This window comes from Lagenorhynchus albirostris, chromosome 3, assembly GCF_949774975.1.
Source record: "Lagenorhynchus albirostris chromosome 3, mLagAlb1.1, whole genome shotgun sequence".
NCBI classification, from domain to species: domain Eukaryota; kingdom Metazoa; phylum Chordata; class Mammalia; order Artiodactyla; family Delphinidae; genus Lagenorhynchus; species Lagenorhynchus albirostris.
The window spans coordinates 89,490,672-89,507,960 of NC_083097.1; the positions used below are offsets into that span (position 1 = coordinate 89,490,672).

The 17,289-nt window shown below is 34.5% G+C and overlaps 1 protein-coding gene across 1 annotated transcript in view; it reads left to right on the plus strand.

Annotated features, from left to right (window-relative positions):
• Positions 1-17,289, plus strand: part of MAN2A1 (mannosidase alpha class 2A member 1) — a 159,684-nt gene that overhangs the window by 68,139 nt on the left and 74,256 nt on the right. The window contains exons 6-9 of the mRNA XM_060143376.1: positions 2,735-2,908; positions 5,624-5,810; positions 9,906-10,083; positions 15,549-15,751. Coding sequence (XP_059999359.1) covers positions 2,735-2,908; positions 5,624-5,810; positions 9,906-10,083; positions 15,549-15,751 — 742 coding nt within the window. The remainder of the gene's footprint in view (positions 1-2,734; positions 2,909-5,623; positions 5,811-9,905; positions 10,084-15,548; positions 15,752-17,289) is intronic.

Consider the following 17,289-nt stretch of genomic DNA (forward strand, 5'->3'; position numbering starts at 1 on the left):
GGATGTGTGTAGGTTATATGCAACTACTACACCATTTTATATGACTTGACATTCAAAGATTCTGGTATCTTCAGGGGTCCTGAAACCAATCTTCCCTGGATACCAAGGGACTCTAGTTAGATTCCCATACATGTTTTTCTGAATCATTTGAGAGTAAGCTGGAGGCATCTTGTCTCTTTGTCTCTCAATACTTCATTGTGTTATTTCATAAGAAATAAGGATGTTTTCTTAGATAAGCAGAAGATAGTTATCAAATCAGGAGCATTAGCAATACTACAATCTAGTTCACAGGTTATATTCAAATTTTGTCAATTGTCTCAATAATGTTTTTTAATAAAGACTGCTTTTTCCCCTCCAAATCCAGAATCCAACCTAGGATCACGTATTGCTTGTAGTTGTCATGTCCTTTTAGTCTCCTTAACCTGAAACAGACCTCAGCCTTTCTCTGGATTTCTTGACGTTGATATTTTTGAGGAGTGCAGACCTCTGTTGTAGAAAGTCTCTCAATTTGAGTTTGTCTGTTTCCTTTTGATTAGCTTTAGGTTATTTATCTATCTGATCTATCTATGTAATCTAACCTAATTTATTTTGTTAGAATATCACTGTAGTTATTTTCTGTTTTCCTCAATGCATCCTGTCAGAAGGCACTTGTCATCTCTTTGTCCCCATATTGGTGATGCTATTCTTGATCACTTGTTTAAGTTGTGTCTTTTAATTTTCTTTACTGTACTGTTACATTTTCTGCCTTTCGAATTAATAACTAATTTGTAGGACATACATTGAGAATAGGTAAATATCCTGTTCCTCATCAAACTTTAATGTTTTAGTTTTAGGATCCATTGGTGATTTTCTAATTCCATCATTGCTTCTATAATTATCAGTTAGTATTTTATTAATACTAAAAGGAAGAGCTTTCCTTTTTATTTTCAATTTATTTGTGAGCTCATGGGTTCTTATTTTATTCAATGGGCTATAGTCCAGTACTATTAGTATTTATTTTGATTCCCCAGTTGTCCTGCATTTGGCCAGTGGAAGCCCCTTCAACTATCTCCTGATTTATTTTTATATGTTCCCATGACCATTTGACCATTTCTTTAATTTATGCCCCAAGAATATGTTCCAGGGTTATCTTGTACTTTCCTAGCCTCAGCCCTGGAATAAGTAATTTCTTTAAGGTTATTTTTAATAGAGCATGGCATTTAGAGGTCAAAGTCTGGGATTGAAGATAATGTTTTTGGTACTGAGGTGTTATTGCACTGAGCTAAGAAATGTGTGTGTGTGTGTGTGTGTGTGTGTGTGTGTGTGTGCATGTGTGTGTGCATGTGTGTGTATATCTATATATAGAGTTTGTTTAAATATATATTTGTGTGTATATATGTATATTTATTCATGTTAGTACTACTATCTCCTATTTCAACTCAGTATCATAGGGTTCTGCTCTTTCATATTTACATACTCTATAGTTCCTTTCCTTAACAGTGTAAAACCTGGCTCCTTTATTCTAATTTACTCAGTCTTGAAACACATGAAAGTTTCAGAATTGCTAAACCTATACTACCACAAAAACCCAAAATTACTAAATAGAGTTCAAGATTTCTTTATAATTTTTTGGAGGTAAATAACATACGTGAAATGGACAAATTATATGGTCACTTTGAGTTTTGACACATACTCTTGGTCCTCTGACAGTTCTGACTTTTCCTTCTCAGTCTCCTTGGTGGCTTCTCACCTCTGTGTTAATCTTCAATATTGTTCTACAGAGTTCTCTCTGTTCTCTTTTCTGTTATCCTGTGTTACACGTATTTGCATCATAATCTCTGCATCTAGAATCAGGATCAAGATTGACTAATTTTTGTAATCCTAGGGCCTCTTTTAGGCTTCAGCATATGAAAGGTGCTAAACAGGTGTTTGAGTGAAAAAAATGTGCACAATTCTATTACTTATGTCGATTTATAGGTTGTTTGTAGAAGCCTTCTTTGAGAATCTTGAATAAATAAAAGATCAGATTTGTATAATGCCTAATGAATAATCTTATTTCATTAATTCTAATCTGTGCATTTATTATGTTTTTTATATTTTATCCTCTGTGAAATTGAGATATATCTTTAGGGCTTCACTCTTAGAATTGGTGTGAGTCAGGTGTGAAAAATTCTATTGACCCATTCTTGGTAGAAAGCACCAGCATCAAAATGTCTTAAGATTTAATGAAATATGGTACAGTTACTTTGGCCATTTCTGCTACTGTATATTATGATGATTTGGGACTGTTGTAAGCTATACAAGATAGTTTAAAATCCCTTAATGTTGGGGTTGGGGAGTGCAAGTTGAAATGACTTAGGTTACTTTTCTATATTATGTAACAGGGAGTTGCTGGGTTATGCATCTCCACAGAAGACAGGACTGTTAGATCCTAGAGGGCAGTGACTTGGTCCTGATTCTTTCTCTGCCTCCACTGAGTGCAGTAGCTTTCTAATATCTATCAGGTGGCAGAGTGCTTATTTCACCTCCAACTGATTAACTTCCAGTGTTATTCACCCTGCCCGGGAGAACACAGCAGTGGCAGAATCCTCCTCTCAGGGAGTCCTGCTGGGAATGCTCGCTAAGGGTAATGCTGGGCAGCCCCTTTATTTTAGAATCCAGGAGACCAAAAGAACTCTGATGGGTCTAAATGTGTTGTGACTTCTTCTGTTTCGTTTATCAATTTAAAACAATAACACATTTTCTTTATCAACAGGGGTGAAACCTCGGTCTGGCTGGTCTATCGATCCTTTTGGACATTCACCAACAATGGCTTATCTTCTAAAACGTGCTGGATTTTCTCACATGCTTATCCAGAGAGTTCATTATGCAGTTAAAAAACATTTTGCATTGCATAAAACGCTGGAGTTTTTTTGGAGACAGAATTGGGGTATGTAGGGTTTGATGAAAGTTGAAGATCTCACTTGACCTAGATGTTATTTCACCGGGGTTATGAACTCATGCTGTTATGGGTTTTATTCAGAGTGTCAGTCTTGAAAATATGGTTGCCTAAAGATACACATAATTGTTTTTTCAATGTATTTGCGTCAGGAGTCTTTTAAGCATTGGTGAAGATATTTATCTATAGAACATTGTAGATTCTTTTTTAAGCCTAATGGAAGTAAATAAATACAAGTAATTAGTCTTTTGCAAGTAATGCTTTCACTTGCTTCTCTTTTAAAAAGTACCTGTTTTATCACAAAGTTGTATGTGCATTAGAACTAATGTCCAGTCATATATCTCTCATTCAGCCAGTGTTTCTTCCTTCTGTCTCTCCTGTCTCTGCATCTAGTAAGAGTTGCCTTTTAAAACCTTAATCCTGTCCTACTAGAACAGCCCTCCTATTACCTGTGTCGCTTGTTTTCACACTGTTCTGTGGGCACGCAGGTGTTCTAAAGATGTACTTCTCCAGCTCTTTGCTGGGGCAGGGGTGACAAGATTTAGGCCTCCTGAGAGGCCTTTGCCTTTCCCAACCCCCATGTAATTCAGAACACCTTATTTTCTTACTTAATTTTATTTATTGAGTCCTTATTATGGGCCATGCATGGTGTTAGATGCTTTATATTCACTCTTTCATTGAATCTTTGTAATTCTTTAAATTAGTTTCTATAATTATCCCTTTTAAATGGTGAAGAAATGGAGGCTTAGATATGTGAAGCCATTTGCCAAAAGTCATACAGGTAGTGGGTACAGAGCTGAGATTTGAATCCAGTTCTGTGCTGTTCCAAAGCCCAGGTCCCTAACCCCTAGTATATACCACCATCAGTATTAAGTTCTTGGTAAAATTTCATCCAAAAAAAGGATTTCATTGCTAAGACAATGTTCAGAAATCACTACATTACATCATACTTGCTTCTCTGTGTAATCTAAGACCCTCCTGAAGTGTTTCGGAAAAATCATTTGTAAATTTAGATGGTATCTTTATGTGTACTGTTGTTTTTTTCAATAAGGAAACATAATAGCTGTATAATTTTTTATCCTGGAAAATTAAACCTAATCTGTAGGGAAAACAAGAGCTTGTAGGGGATTGCATCCTGTATACTTTGATCAAATGCAAAGGAGCATACTAATTGTTTTATAAAAAGGATTATTAATTTGAGGAAGCTCTACTTAAAATATTGCTTACATTCAAATTGCCCATAAAATATCTATCACCAGGAAATTACTGAGTACTTTTATGTTCTTAATACCATGTTAAGAAGAAATCTTGCTTACAAGAAAATTATAGTCTAATTTGATAAAAGACAAACACCACCAAATACAGCAGATAAACTGAAATGTGTAAATGAGCTGCTAAATAGTATGGCATGAAGAGAGGTAGTAGGATGTGGAATATGTCCTTGATTCATAGCAGAAAGGAAAGGAAGTTGCCATAAGTCCTGGGACTATGACAGCCTCTGTGCAGATAGCAAGCATAAGCGACCAGCATCCATGATGTGACAATCATGAATGTGATTCAGTGAAACAACTTACAGCACACAAATGTACGGATTATAATAGCTTTAAAGTTTGGAAAAGACCTGGTAATTATTTTAACTAAATGGAGTGTGAGAGAAAACTGGAATATTTTAAGACTTACTTGATAGATTTGGACATGTTGCTTTAAAAATGATGTTTTGGAATCAAGTAGAGCTTCTTTGTGTGTTCTGGTTCTTAATGAAGCAGTTGTTTTCAGTTTTTTTAAATGTACACGTTGCTTGTTTGTTTTTTCTTGTTGTCTGTGTTTCTTATAAAAGCAATGCATTGCTGAGAATTGGAGATCCATACATAAAGGGGAAGAGGTATTTGCAGATCAGAATCATAAAAAGATACCACTTTTAACTCTTATCGAAGTCCTTCAGCCTTACTTGGTGGGAGGCTCTGGAAAGCAGTGATACCAACACATACTGGCATTGAGGTTTCTATTAAAAACAATTCTGTATCAGGAACCAGTGCTCGTTTTCTGTATCTTTTTTGTTTGCTTTGTTTTGATTCTTCTTTTTGCTTTTGAAAATTACTTTTACTTTTCCTCTGCCTCCATGGAGAAAAGCGTCATTGGCTCTTTATTGGTGAACATCAGGGTGACTCCACAAAACTCTCCTGAGTACACTTCTTTCTCATCACTACAAAACCAGTATTTCCCCAGTATCTTCACAACCCCCTCCTTCTTCTTCCCTTATTCTTCCAGGTCCCCTTTTTACTCCCTTCCTCTCTTCTCACCTAGTCTCTGCCGCTAATGGTCTCTCTCAGAGTGTCCTGTTACCTGAGGTGGGAGCAGATGTGGCCGGAGCTGGCAGCCAGGGATAGACACGGCCATAATTTGGATGAGCTGGTTATAAATTTTGCTTCTGCTCAGTTTATATCCTTCCAGGTCAGCAGATGCTGCTTTATGGCGGGGCTTTTCTCTCTCAGCTAAGTTTAGATAGAAGAGGTAGATAGAGACAGATGTGAGTATCCTCCTTCTGGCTGGTGGTCATTAAACGCTGCTTGGGTGTGTGTTCTAGTAGTTGAAGGGGTTGTTGATTTAGGGTAGAGCTTGCATTATGTATGTATAAAGTACTGGAAATTTGAACAGTTTGGGGAAAACAAAATTTATAAATGCAGGTCTGTTGGCTCTTTATTTTAGATCTGGGATCTGTCACAGATATTTTTTGCCACATGATGCCCTTCTACAGCTATGACATCCCTCACACTTGCGGACCTGATCCTAAAATATGCTGCCAGTTTGATTTTAAACGACTTCCTGGAGGCAGATATGGTTGTCCCTGGGGAGTCCCCCCAGAAACAATATATCTTGGAAATCTCCAGAACAGGTACGAAAATATGCATTTTGTAAGACAATATCTTGAACAAGCAAGCATCAGTGGCTTGTTGCTGAAGGATTGAATAAATGGTTTTTAGTAGCCAGCTTATCCTTGTTCAAGGTATTCATTCAAACTAGATCTAAAGCAACTTAAAAATACCAGAGCCTTGACTATTTGTCTTGTATGTTATAACTTAATGGAAAGTGAACAATAGTAGATTAATATACAATGGATAACCTATAATACACTGTTATTACTGTCTCCTTTGCCCTCATTATAAAAGCCTTCTACTGTGTTTGATTGATTTCATATACTTTTGTTGATAATAAAACTTACGGTCTCTATGGTATAAATTGGTAAGAAAAGCAGCCCAACTGCAAAAACACATTTATTGAAATGGAACACATAAAGAGTGTAATTATCTGTTCCCTTAACAACAATTTCAGTAATAGTGAATGCTGCCCATCTCTGATGAATACACATCTGCATCTTTCTGATGTTTTTGACTTACAGAAAACTTTAATTAGGAATATTCATACTTAAAGATTTTTAAATAAAAATCAAAGGAATGAATTATTTTTTTTTCTTAGAAGAAAACTGTCCTAATGATGGAAGCATCTCATTAAACCAAGCTACCTATACTTCTAATTCTGGTGCTTTTAAAGTTTAATTTCTTCACTTTAAAATTAGTGGCATGTTAATGCATGAAAATAAAACATTGTGTTGTAATATAAACCACTCAACTCTGCTAGAAAAATAATATAGCCTTGTAAGATCGTTGCTCTGGGCTCAAATCTCTTTATTTTTGAGCATATGTATATGTATAACTGATTCACTTTGTTATAAAGCAGAAACTAACACACCATTGTAAAGCAATTATACTCCAATAAAGATGTTAAAAAAAAAAAAGAATTAACTACTAAAAAAAAAAAAGGCTTTTAAAAAAGTGTGTGTGAGGATGAAGGTGGGATTGGGTCTCTTTGCATTGAGTGTCCTTGTGGCCATAAAGAAAACATTCCAGTGTGAGCCTCTCACCGGCAGACAAAAAAGTATTTTAGCATGGCAGCCTTCTTGAAGCCATGGATCCTTTGTATCAAAATCTGGCTTTCATAGTTGTTTTGAAAAACTGTCCAAGGTTTGGGATCAACCTGGTTTCATTTTCTTGATTCCTAGAGAAGTGAGGGTCAATGGGAGACCCTGAACAGCCTGCTTTCTAGGGTCAGGCTACTTAGGCTAAGAGAGTAATCCAGTATATTATGTAGCAAAAGGAGTAGTGGAAAGGAAGTGGTGGTGGATTGGGGCAGTGTGTGTGTGCATGTTTGTGGGGGGGGATTCTTGCCTGTCTACTTGGGAAAACAGCTGTAACTGAATGGTATTTACACTCCTTTCAGCTCCAGTGGTCAGGGATAGGAAACTTTTTGAAGGGTAACCGGAATCCCAGTGCACTCATAGATATTTTGAGGCCCGTTTTTTTCTTTTTTGGGTGCTCCTTAGAGTACCTGAGAACTATTTTGTGTAATCCCGTCGCTGTATCATAGAACCCTTCAAAGATTACCCCCCTATCCCCCCAAGAACACATCTTGTGGTCAGTCAGTTCCAGTGATCCTGAAAGTGGTTTCCAGGCACCTGGGACATACGGATGAAAGAATCTATATAATACCTACATAGGTTTTTTTTTTTAAACTTCTTGCAAGTCTTGAAGTCTTAGCTCTGCTGGTTATTCCTGTGCAGATATCACCTTCCTTTTGAAGTTGTGATGAACAAAGATCAAACGTCGGCATTCCAGCTTAATGGCATTTGATTTTTTAATTCCCTAAAGAAAATGAAATTTAACTATAAGGTACAGGTGATACATTTAATAAGTTCAGTTTATCAGGTTCCTCTACTTTGCAGATAAAGAAATACCATTCTTCAACAAGTTCAGTTTTTGGTCTAGTACCATATATTTTACATGATTGATGATTCACATGTCAGGTGATTTGATGTTTCAGGGAATTCTTTTTTTCTTTGTTCTAGTTAAGTTGCTCTTTCTTACGTGGTAGAATAAATGAAGAGAATTGCAGCTGTGCCTCTTTAAATGTGATGTTGGTCAGTACATTTGTCATAAGTTTACTGTGCATTAGTGAGTACCCACTACCTGCCAGGTGGGTTAGGTTGGTCCCTTGGCTTTCCCAGCATTGACACTTTGTGAGCAGGAGCTTGGGAGTTAGTTAGGATAGATGCTGAATAGAAAAGGCACTTCATTAGAGTCTGTGATTTCTTTCCTCTTATGTGTTTTACACATATACATGCAAAATATGGTATATCTTACAGTAGTAAACCTTGGGATGCATTTAAATGATCGCATACCCTTTTTTATGCTGGTTGCCTGGGGGATCTAGTTGGATGCTCACTCATACTATATCTTGTATCGGCGATTTATGTGTCTATTTTTTCCTCGTATTTCTTTGGTCTTATATATCTTTCTATGTGATTAATTTCATCGTATGTGTGTTTTTTAATTGTAAGTAATAATCTAAAATTGTTTTTGGAAAATGTGGAATATTAGTAAATTACTAGTAAAAATTAAGTACTATATTGAATGCTAATCTCAGAAAACTAAGTATTATATGTTATATAATTGGGTCATTTGTAGAGACGTGGATGGATCTAGAGACTGTCATACAGAGTGAAGTAAGTCAGAAAGAGAAAAACAAATATCGTATATTAACGCATATATGTGGAACCTAGAAAAATGGTACAGATGAACCTGTTTGCAGGGCAGAAATTGAGACACAGATGTAGAGAACAAACGTATGGACACCAAGGGGGGAAAGCAGCGGGGGTGGTGGTGGTAGTGGGATGAATTGGGAGATTGGGATTGACATATATACACTAATATGTATAAAATAGGTAACTAATAAGAACTGCTGTATAAAAAAATAAATAAAATTAAATTTAAAAAAGAATATTATGGTTATATTTTACCCACCAAGTTATTAAATTTTTGCTAATTTAATATTTGCAAAATATTAAATTTTTTAATATAAATATAAATAGAGACTATCAATATAAAAAGACTATCAATATAAAAAGATCATATGAGATTCTAAATTTAGTTAAATTTTTTTTCATAATTTCTACAAAATGCCTCTTTCCATCATTGATATTCTTTGAGATTTCTTCATAAATTTTAATATTGTGAATTAGAATCTAATTCTGGATAATCCTTGAAATGAAAATTGGAATAATGTGTAAAAAAGTGTATTTGTCATTTATCACTGTTTTTTTAAGCTTTGGCATTAGAAATATGGAGAACTACTCTGGGTTCATCTGCTTGTTTAATTTCACTTTCAGAAGCGCTTCCTCTTAGTTTGTGTTCCCAGACTTCCTCAAATGGTTCTCCAATTCAGCATCTCCCAAAGGGTTTTTTACAGAATATGAGAATATGAAATATATGAAGCACAGCAGCACGTTGTGTTTAGCTGACCTTTTGAGTCATGGGTTAGCGCCCAGAGAGATAGAAACCAAAATAGCTCATTCAACTCCTAAGCTTTATCTGTTGATCAGTATTAAGAAGGACACCGTGACGAATACTCAGATTATTGACGGAAGGTGTTAAGTGAGTTGATTTTCTTCCTTTAGAAAAGGAAATATGGTTCTATAATTGGCTTCATTCTAAATACCTTTTTATGTTTAATTAGGCAATTTTAGATTAAATTAGAGAAAGGGAATTAAGTCAAAGCAAACTTCAAGGTTTATATAGATGAGAAATCCTGTCTTCTTGGACTAAATTGTTTTACCACAGGCTATCTGGGAGCCAATCTCTGTGGCTGACCTTTAGGAGGGCATTGATGCCCCCAGTAATTATATGCCAAAGTTGGTATGTGACTTTATTTCTCTAAGGATATTCCATTGGAAAACTATGGGTTTTTCCCTCTGATAAGAATTTATGAATATTTTAAATGGATAAAGAAAATCACTATGGTAGTTTAAAAAGTCTGCCTCATAAATTATGCTAAGATAGAATATAGGTAAAATACACAATATTTTAATATAATACACTTTTTAATGAGTTACCCCCTTGTTCTTTTCTTAGTAGTATTTTCCTTTTTTCTTTTGTAGGGCTGAGATGCTTCTAGATCAGTACCGAAAGAAGTCAAAGCTTTTCCGTACCACAGTTGTCCTGGCCCCCCTAGGAGATGATTTCCGCTACTGTGAACGCACGGAATGGGATCATCAGTTCAAGAATTACCAACTGCTTTTTGACTATATGAATTCTCGTTCTCAATATAATGTTAAGGTAATGAGAAAATATTTTATTATGAGACTGTATTTGAAGTTGACCCTTCATTATTAAGAGAGGCTAAAACACAATAGCCTTAGTTTCTTTGTCCCACATCCCAGTATTTCGTAGAATATGTAGTTCTTCTATAAAAGTATAATTCATGAAGAGGAAAATTATCTTATATTACAGTTCCATTTCTAAAGTTGTCCCTTTCTTACCACTCATTGAGGATTAAAGAGGCATTACTTTATGTAGTTGAAAACATGCACCTACTAAGTTGTGATGTTCATTTTCCAGTGATGCCCTGTTTTCCTTTCCTACTGAAAGTGTGTTGTTTCTTACAGTTGCATCCTGTGATTTAGTAGTGTGACTGGCAGATGCACATGTCAAGAATTTTGCAAACAAACATCTTGTATCCAGAGACTACAGTAGCGTTTTTCTTAGATGAGAAGGCTTCTAAAATTAATCATTTGTCTGTCGTTCTTGCTCTTTCTTCCCCCCTGTGGAAAATCTATTATGTACCCTAAAGTTGTGAGAATAGTGAAAATTCCTTCCTCCACCCCACTCCTGCTTCCCATATCCATGACTCAACTACAACATTCATCAACTCAAGGTCACTCTTGTTTCAGCTGTGCCCCACTGTCATCTCACTCCTCTCTCTCGAATTATTTTGGAGCAAATCTCAGCTGTCATGTATTTTTGTCTATAACGATTTCAGTATGTATCTCTAAATGAAAAGGACTCGGTGTAAAAAGTATGATCGTAATACCATTATCACATCTAAAAAATTAAAAGTAATTTAATATCATATATCCAGATAGATTCAAATTTTCCTGATCTCACAAAAGCATTTTTTTTTATTTTTAACAGATACATTGTGTAAGTCAGGATTCAAACAAGAGTCATATGTTGGACCCTATATGAGAAAATGAATTATCCAACAGTTTATTATATTCACATATGAACCTTGAAGACAGTAAAAGATATGTGAAAATACCATAGAGAGGAAGTGATATACCTGGTAGGAAATTAGAAAGCTGATGATATACCACCTTTTATGTAGTGAGAATTCAAATTTATTAAGTAAACTTAAATAATATTAAATAAATAAATATACTTAAATAAAATATTGAGGTTATTCAAGATACTTAAAACTGAATTTCTACCATGTTATAAACTCTGAGCATCGGGCCTATATTTAAATCATCCCTGTACTCTCAAAGATAAAGTGCATACATGGACGTTTGATTAGAAGAGTCCGTATGTATGTGGGGATCTTATCTCATTATCTTCTTGGGGAATGGTTTTGAGGTCTGCAGAAGGATCCACTGCATGATTCTGAAGAATTTAATCCTGCTTTTAGTATTTTACCTATTTCCTCCTTTGTTTGCCCACTAGAACAATTTTAAAGTAATTTAAAAAGTTGATGTATCATATACATAGAAGTGTGCAAACCACTAACTATACAAAGAATATTTTCAAGTTTTAAAACCCCCATGTAATATAAAAAAAAAGAATGTCTATATGTGTATAACTGAGTCACTTTGCTGTACGGCAGAGATTGGCACAGCATTGTAAATCAACTGTACTTCAATTAAAAAAAATAAAAAAATAATTAACCCCCCATGTAACCACCATCCAGATCAAGATGTAGAACATTTATAGCCCCTGGAAGGGTCCCACAGATGTCCTCTAAGTCATTACCAATTCCTTCAAAAGTAACCACTATTTTCATTTCTATCACTGCAATTAGTGTTGCCTGTTTTTGAATTTTATGAGAAGGGAATCTTAAATATGTGTTATTTTGTGTCTAGCTTTTTTTGCTCCACATTATGTTTTTGAAATTCATCCATCCACCGTTACGTGTTGCTGTAACAGTAGTTCATTAACTTTTTATGCTGTATAGTATTTTTTTCCTTTTAAAGAAATATTTATTTATTTATTTGGCTGCATCGGGCCTTAGTTGCGGCATGCGGGATCTTCGTTTGCCAAATGAGGGATCTTTGTTGTGGCATGCGGGATCTTTAGTTGCGGCATGCGAACTCTTGGTTGCAGCATGTGGGATCTAGTTCCCTGACCAGGGATCGAACCCAGACCCCCTGCATTGGGAGTGTGGAATCTTAGCCACTGGACCACCAGGGAAGTCCCAATGCCATATAGTATTTCTAGTATCCATTTGATATATATATACCACCATTTATCCATTCTATTGTTGATGAACATTTGGGTTGTTTCCAGTTTTTGCCTATTACAAATAATGCTGCTTTGAACATTTTGTGCGTGTTTTGGTATACATGTGTATGTATACATGTGTATGGCATGTTTTGGTATACATGTGTATGAGTTTATGTGGGTATAATATGGGATGGAGTTCTGGGGTTATTGGGAATTTACATGTTCAACATCACTAGATATTGCCAAACAAGATTCCAAAACAGAAGCACTGGATATTGCATTGTATGACGGTTTCAGTTGCTCCACTTCCTTACTCAGACTTTGTATTGTCAGGATTTTTTTTTAATCCTTTATGATAGATGTGATGGTTTTATTTTGTATTTCTGGTAGTTAATGAGGTTGAGTCTCTTTTCATAAGTTTATTGCCATTTGGATATCCTCTTTTGTGAAGTGCCTATTTAAGTCTTTTGATGATTTTTTTATTAAATTGGGTCATCTGTCTTTTTCCTAACCATTTATACTTCTCTTATGTATTTTGGATTGAGTCTGTTTTTCAGATAAAAGTTATACACATGTTGTCTCCCACTGTATAGCTTGTGTTTTATCTCTCTTAATGCTGTCTTTTGACGAACAGAAATTCTTAATTTTAATTGAATGTAATACAGCAGTATTTTCCTTTATGGTTAGTGCATGTTATGTTTCGCTTAAGAAAATTTTGTATACCCCTATAGTCATGAAAATATATTTCTTCTGAAGCTATCCTCTAGAAGTCTTATTGTTTTACCTTCAACATTTAGGTCTGTAGTATGTTTGGAATAGATTGTTGTGTATTGTGTGAAGGGAGGGATTGAGATACTTTTTGCCCATGTGAATATCCAGCACCACTTACTGAAGACCACAGTTTGCTCACTGTACTGCAGTGTCGTCTTTATCATTAATCATGAGTGAGATGAATGTATGTGTGAGTCTGTGTCTAGACTTTCTATTCATTTTTGTCTATCTGACTGATCTCATACTGTCTTAATTACTACAGCTTTATAATAGATCTTACTGTCTGATAGTATAATTCTTCTAGTTTTGTTCTCCTCAATATTGCATTGGTTATTGAGCTCATCTGAACCTATTGGGTCTGAAGTTAACGCTGTATTTCCTTGTATTTGTGACCTTCATTTCTTGCATGTTCACACACACATATTCTGCTTCCTAGTAATTACATTCTGCTTCCTGGTAATGAGATTAGGGAGTAATACATAATATTAACTAAAATGTATTGAGAGATTATGATTTGGTAATTAAGTTTTTTAAGTGCTTTACTTCATTTAAAAATTTTTTTCTAGTTTTACTGAGATATAATTTGACATATATCACTGTTTATGTTTAAGGTGTTTAAGGTGTACAGCATAATGATTTGACCTACATATATTGTGGAATGATTACCTCAATAAGTTTAATTAGCATCCATCATCTCATATAGGTATAATAAAAAAAAGAAAAAGTATTTTCCTTGTGATGAGAACTCTTAGGATTTACTCTTTTCACAATTTTCATACAAATACAGCAATGTTAACTGTAGTCATCATATTGTATATTACATTCCTAGTACTTATTTCTCTTATAACTGGAAGTTTATACCTTTGGACTACCTTTCTCCAACTCCTCCCCCCTACCCACCACCTCTGATAACCACACATCTGCTCTCTTTTCCTGAGTTGTTTATTATTATTATTACATTTCACATGTAAGTGAGATCCACAGTATTTATCTTTCTCTTTATCTACTTAGCATAATGCCCTCAAGTAAAGTGCTTTACTTTAACAATTATTGAATTCTCTGAACATTTTCTGGTAGGTACTATAATTACTCATGAGGAAACTGAGGCACAAATAGATTAACTTGCCCAAGAAACACTATATTTGGTGAAGCCAAGATAAGAGTAGATAATATAGTTGAAAATTGATTTTCTTTAATGTAAGCATAAGGATTTGGAAATAGACATCCACTTTGCTGTTACAAAATTTATTATATCACAATTATATTAGATTATAATGACTTATATTATCTTATAAGTCATTATAATGACTTATATTTATATATAATGACATATTTATCTTACTAATATCATTGTTATGTTTCTGGTTAATATTTTGCCTTTGCAATGGAAGAATAATAGCTAAAACTTATACCGTTATTTGCCAGTCATGTTTCTAAGCATTTTACTTAGAACCCTATTAGCTGTAACACAGAGAGACCCAGAGACATTATATACTATGCTCAAAATCACATGTTTCATAAGTGGTAGAGATGGAATTCAAACCCACATCATCAGGATCCAGCTTCTGTGCTGCTCTTAATAACTGTTGGAGTGCCACTAACTCTTTTTGACTACTTTAATTATTTTTCTGCCACACTGAATCAAAATGGCTCTCAATATCTGTGTGTGTGTATGTATGTATGCATAAGGTCAGAAACAGCAAAATTAGCATCTTATTTAAAAGAACACATTCCCTACTTAATGGTCTAATTGTCTGTTTACTTCTAGCAACACTGCCTTTTAATATCTGTTTATGAGGTCTGGTATAATGTTTCTTTTTTCCTTTGATTTATAGAATCGTTTGGGCTCATAAAAATGGATTTATGTACTAGTAATTTGAGTCACTAGTCAGAAAAACCTTTTCATTTGAGCAGTCAGCCTTGCATTTCTTTTCCCTCTTTGTGTTTCACCTATATTCATTGTTACCTGCTGGTAGAGAAAGTCCATTTTTTTTAATGACCTGCTGTTCTCAAAAGTCTCTCTTCTCTCCATTATAAAGAACACAAACTGGGGAGAAGGGGAGGCCAGGGGAGGGTATGTGCATATGATATATGAAAATACTTAATAGCTAACAAAACTGTTTTTCCAGACTTCTGGAACATTTTACTCAAAATACGTGTCTTTTATTTTTGCTGCTTCCCCCACTTTCCATTCATCTCTGGATTATTCCATATCCTGATCCTTGCACACTTGGAGATTCTAGGGGTATGTAAGGAGTTTTCAGATCCACAAATTTGTAGCTCTAAATAACTCTTCTTACTGCATAGGTGTACAAGTTTTCTCTTAGTTTAATTTGGGACTTGATGCAAGTAAAAGAAAGTCACTGAGTGCTTCCCCCCCTGCATTTGAGTAAGTCTGAGCTATATATTTATCTTAACTTGGAAGCATGTCTTAAATATTTATTAGTAAATTTTCCTTTCAGTGCTAGAAGCAATTTTAAGGTAGAGATGAATGTGTGAATAAGTGAAATGTACCTTTTTTTTTTTTTTTCTAGATACAGTTTGGGACTTTATCAGATTATTTTGATGCACTGGATAAAGAAGATGCAGCCAATAGAAAGAATAGCCAATCAATGTTCCCGGTTCTAAGTGGAGATTTTTTCACTTATGCTGACAGAGATGATCATTACTGGAGTGGCTACTTTACATCCAGACCCTTTTACAAACGAATGGATAGGATATTGGAATCCCATTTAAGGTACAGTTACCTTTAGATAGCTACATTTATTTTTTCACTTCTTTTATGTTATCATAACCTATCTGTAGAGTTTTGTATACTATACAGCATTTATGCAGTGTTAGGTGCATTTAATGTAATTGTGAAATTTTAATGCAATCAGAGATGTGTCTCCAAACCATAATCAGATTATTACAGAGGCTTTTATTCTAGAAGGAAAAGCAGTTTATGTAATTAGATTTTCTGGGAGTTGTATTCAGTGTTTTATATTTTTCTAATTAAACTACTTATATTATTTGCACACCATGGTAGTATTCAGTGACATCATCGTGTGTCTGCAGGTCAGTAACCTGGCAAGCTGAATTGTTGGAAACAGGGGCAAGGGTCAAAAGGAGCAAATAGGGTCTCTCAGTAGCCAAAATGTAGGCCTCAAAGTACATACTCTAAAACCAATGTACTTTATATTTGGGAGAACTTTAGAGACTCCATCTCAGTTCTTATTTATTTATTTGAAACACATTTCTATAGGTATGATTTTCTGCTTAGAAGAAGAAAATTTGAAAGAGATGAGAACAGATGGAGGCAGAGTGATTGGTTGAAAAAGTAAACAGATATGGAGACGACAGGAAAGTCATTAGAAAAACATAAAAACACTCTAACCGTGCATTATCCAGTTCTTTTCAGTCACTATCCAATAGAACTTTCTGCAGTGATAGAAATACTCTGTTTCTGCACTGTTTATGAAGTATCGTAGCCACTAGCCACATGTAACTATAGAGCACTTGAAATTTGACCAATGGGACTGAGGAACTGAACTCTTAATTTTATTTAATTTTAATGAATTTTAATATACATAGCCACATGTGGCTAGTGGCTGTCATAGTAGAGAGTACAATTCTATGTAACTGAGTCTCATTGTTTTTGATAAAGAGAAACCACCCCAAGGGAATCCTGAGGCTTCTTCTATGTGTGTAGCTCAGGAGAGTAATTTATTTTCATGACAAATTCATTGTCAGTTAAGTTCAAAATATGAATTCATGATGAATCTCAGTATTAAAAATAAAAATTTATATCAAACCTACCCTCTTCTATGTACTAATGGATATTGAATATATTTTGGACAGACTTTTTATAAAAATCAATAATTTCTTTAAGAATTGTACTTTTTTATAGTAGTGTGTGTTTTTATTATTTTTACTGTTGTTGTGCTACTGTTCCCACAAACTAACAGTAACTGTTATTTAAAAAGCCTAACCTTTGACTATTTGGGGGGATATTCACAAACGTGCCAGATGAATATACATTATTTGTAACAAAATAGATTTATATATTACAGAGATTTCTGCATTCTTACCCAATAGAATCTTAGTTATCTTTATGTTAGTTATCTTTACAGTTAGTTATCTTTATGTTATTCATAATTTTTGGGTCAAGTATTTTTTAGTGGCAAAGAGTTATGAATATTGGTTCAATCTTAATTTATTGAACTTGTTTAAGGTGTTACTTAAATATATTACTACTGCTAATATATTTTGATAATTCTGCTGCTTTAAACTAAA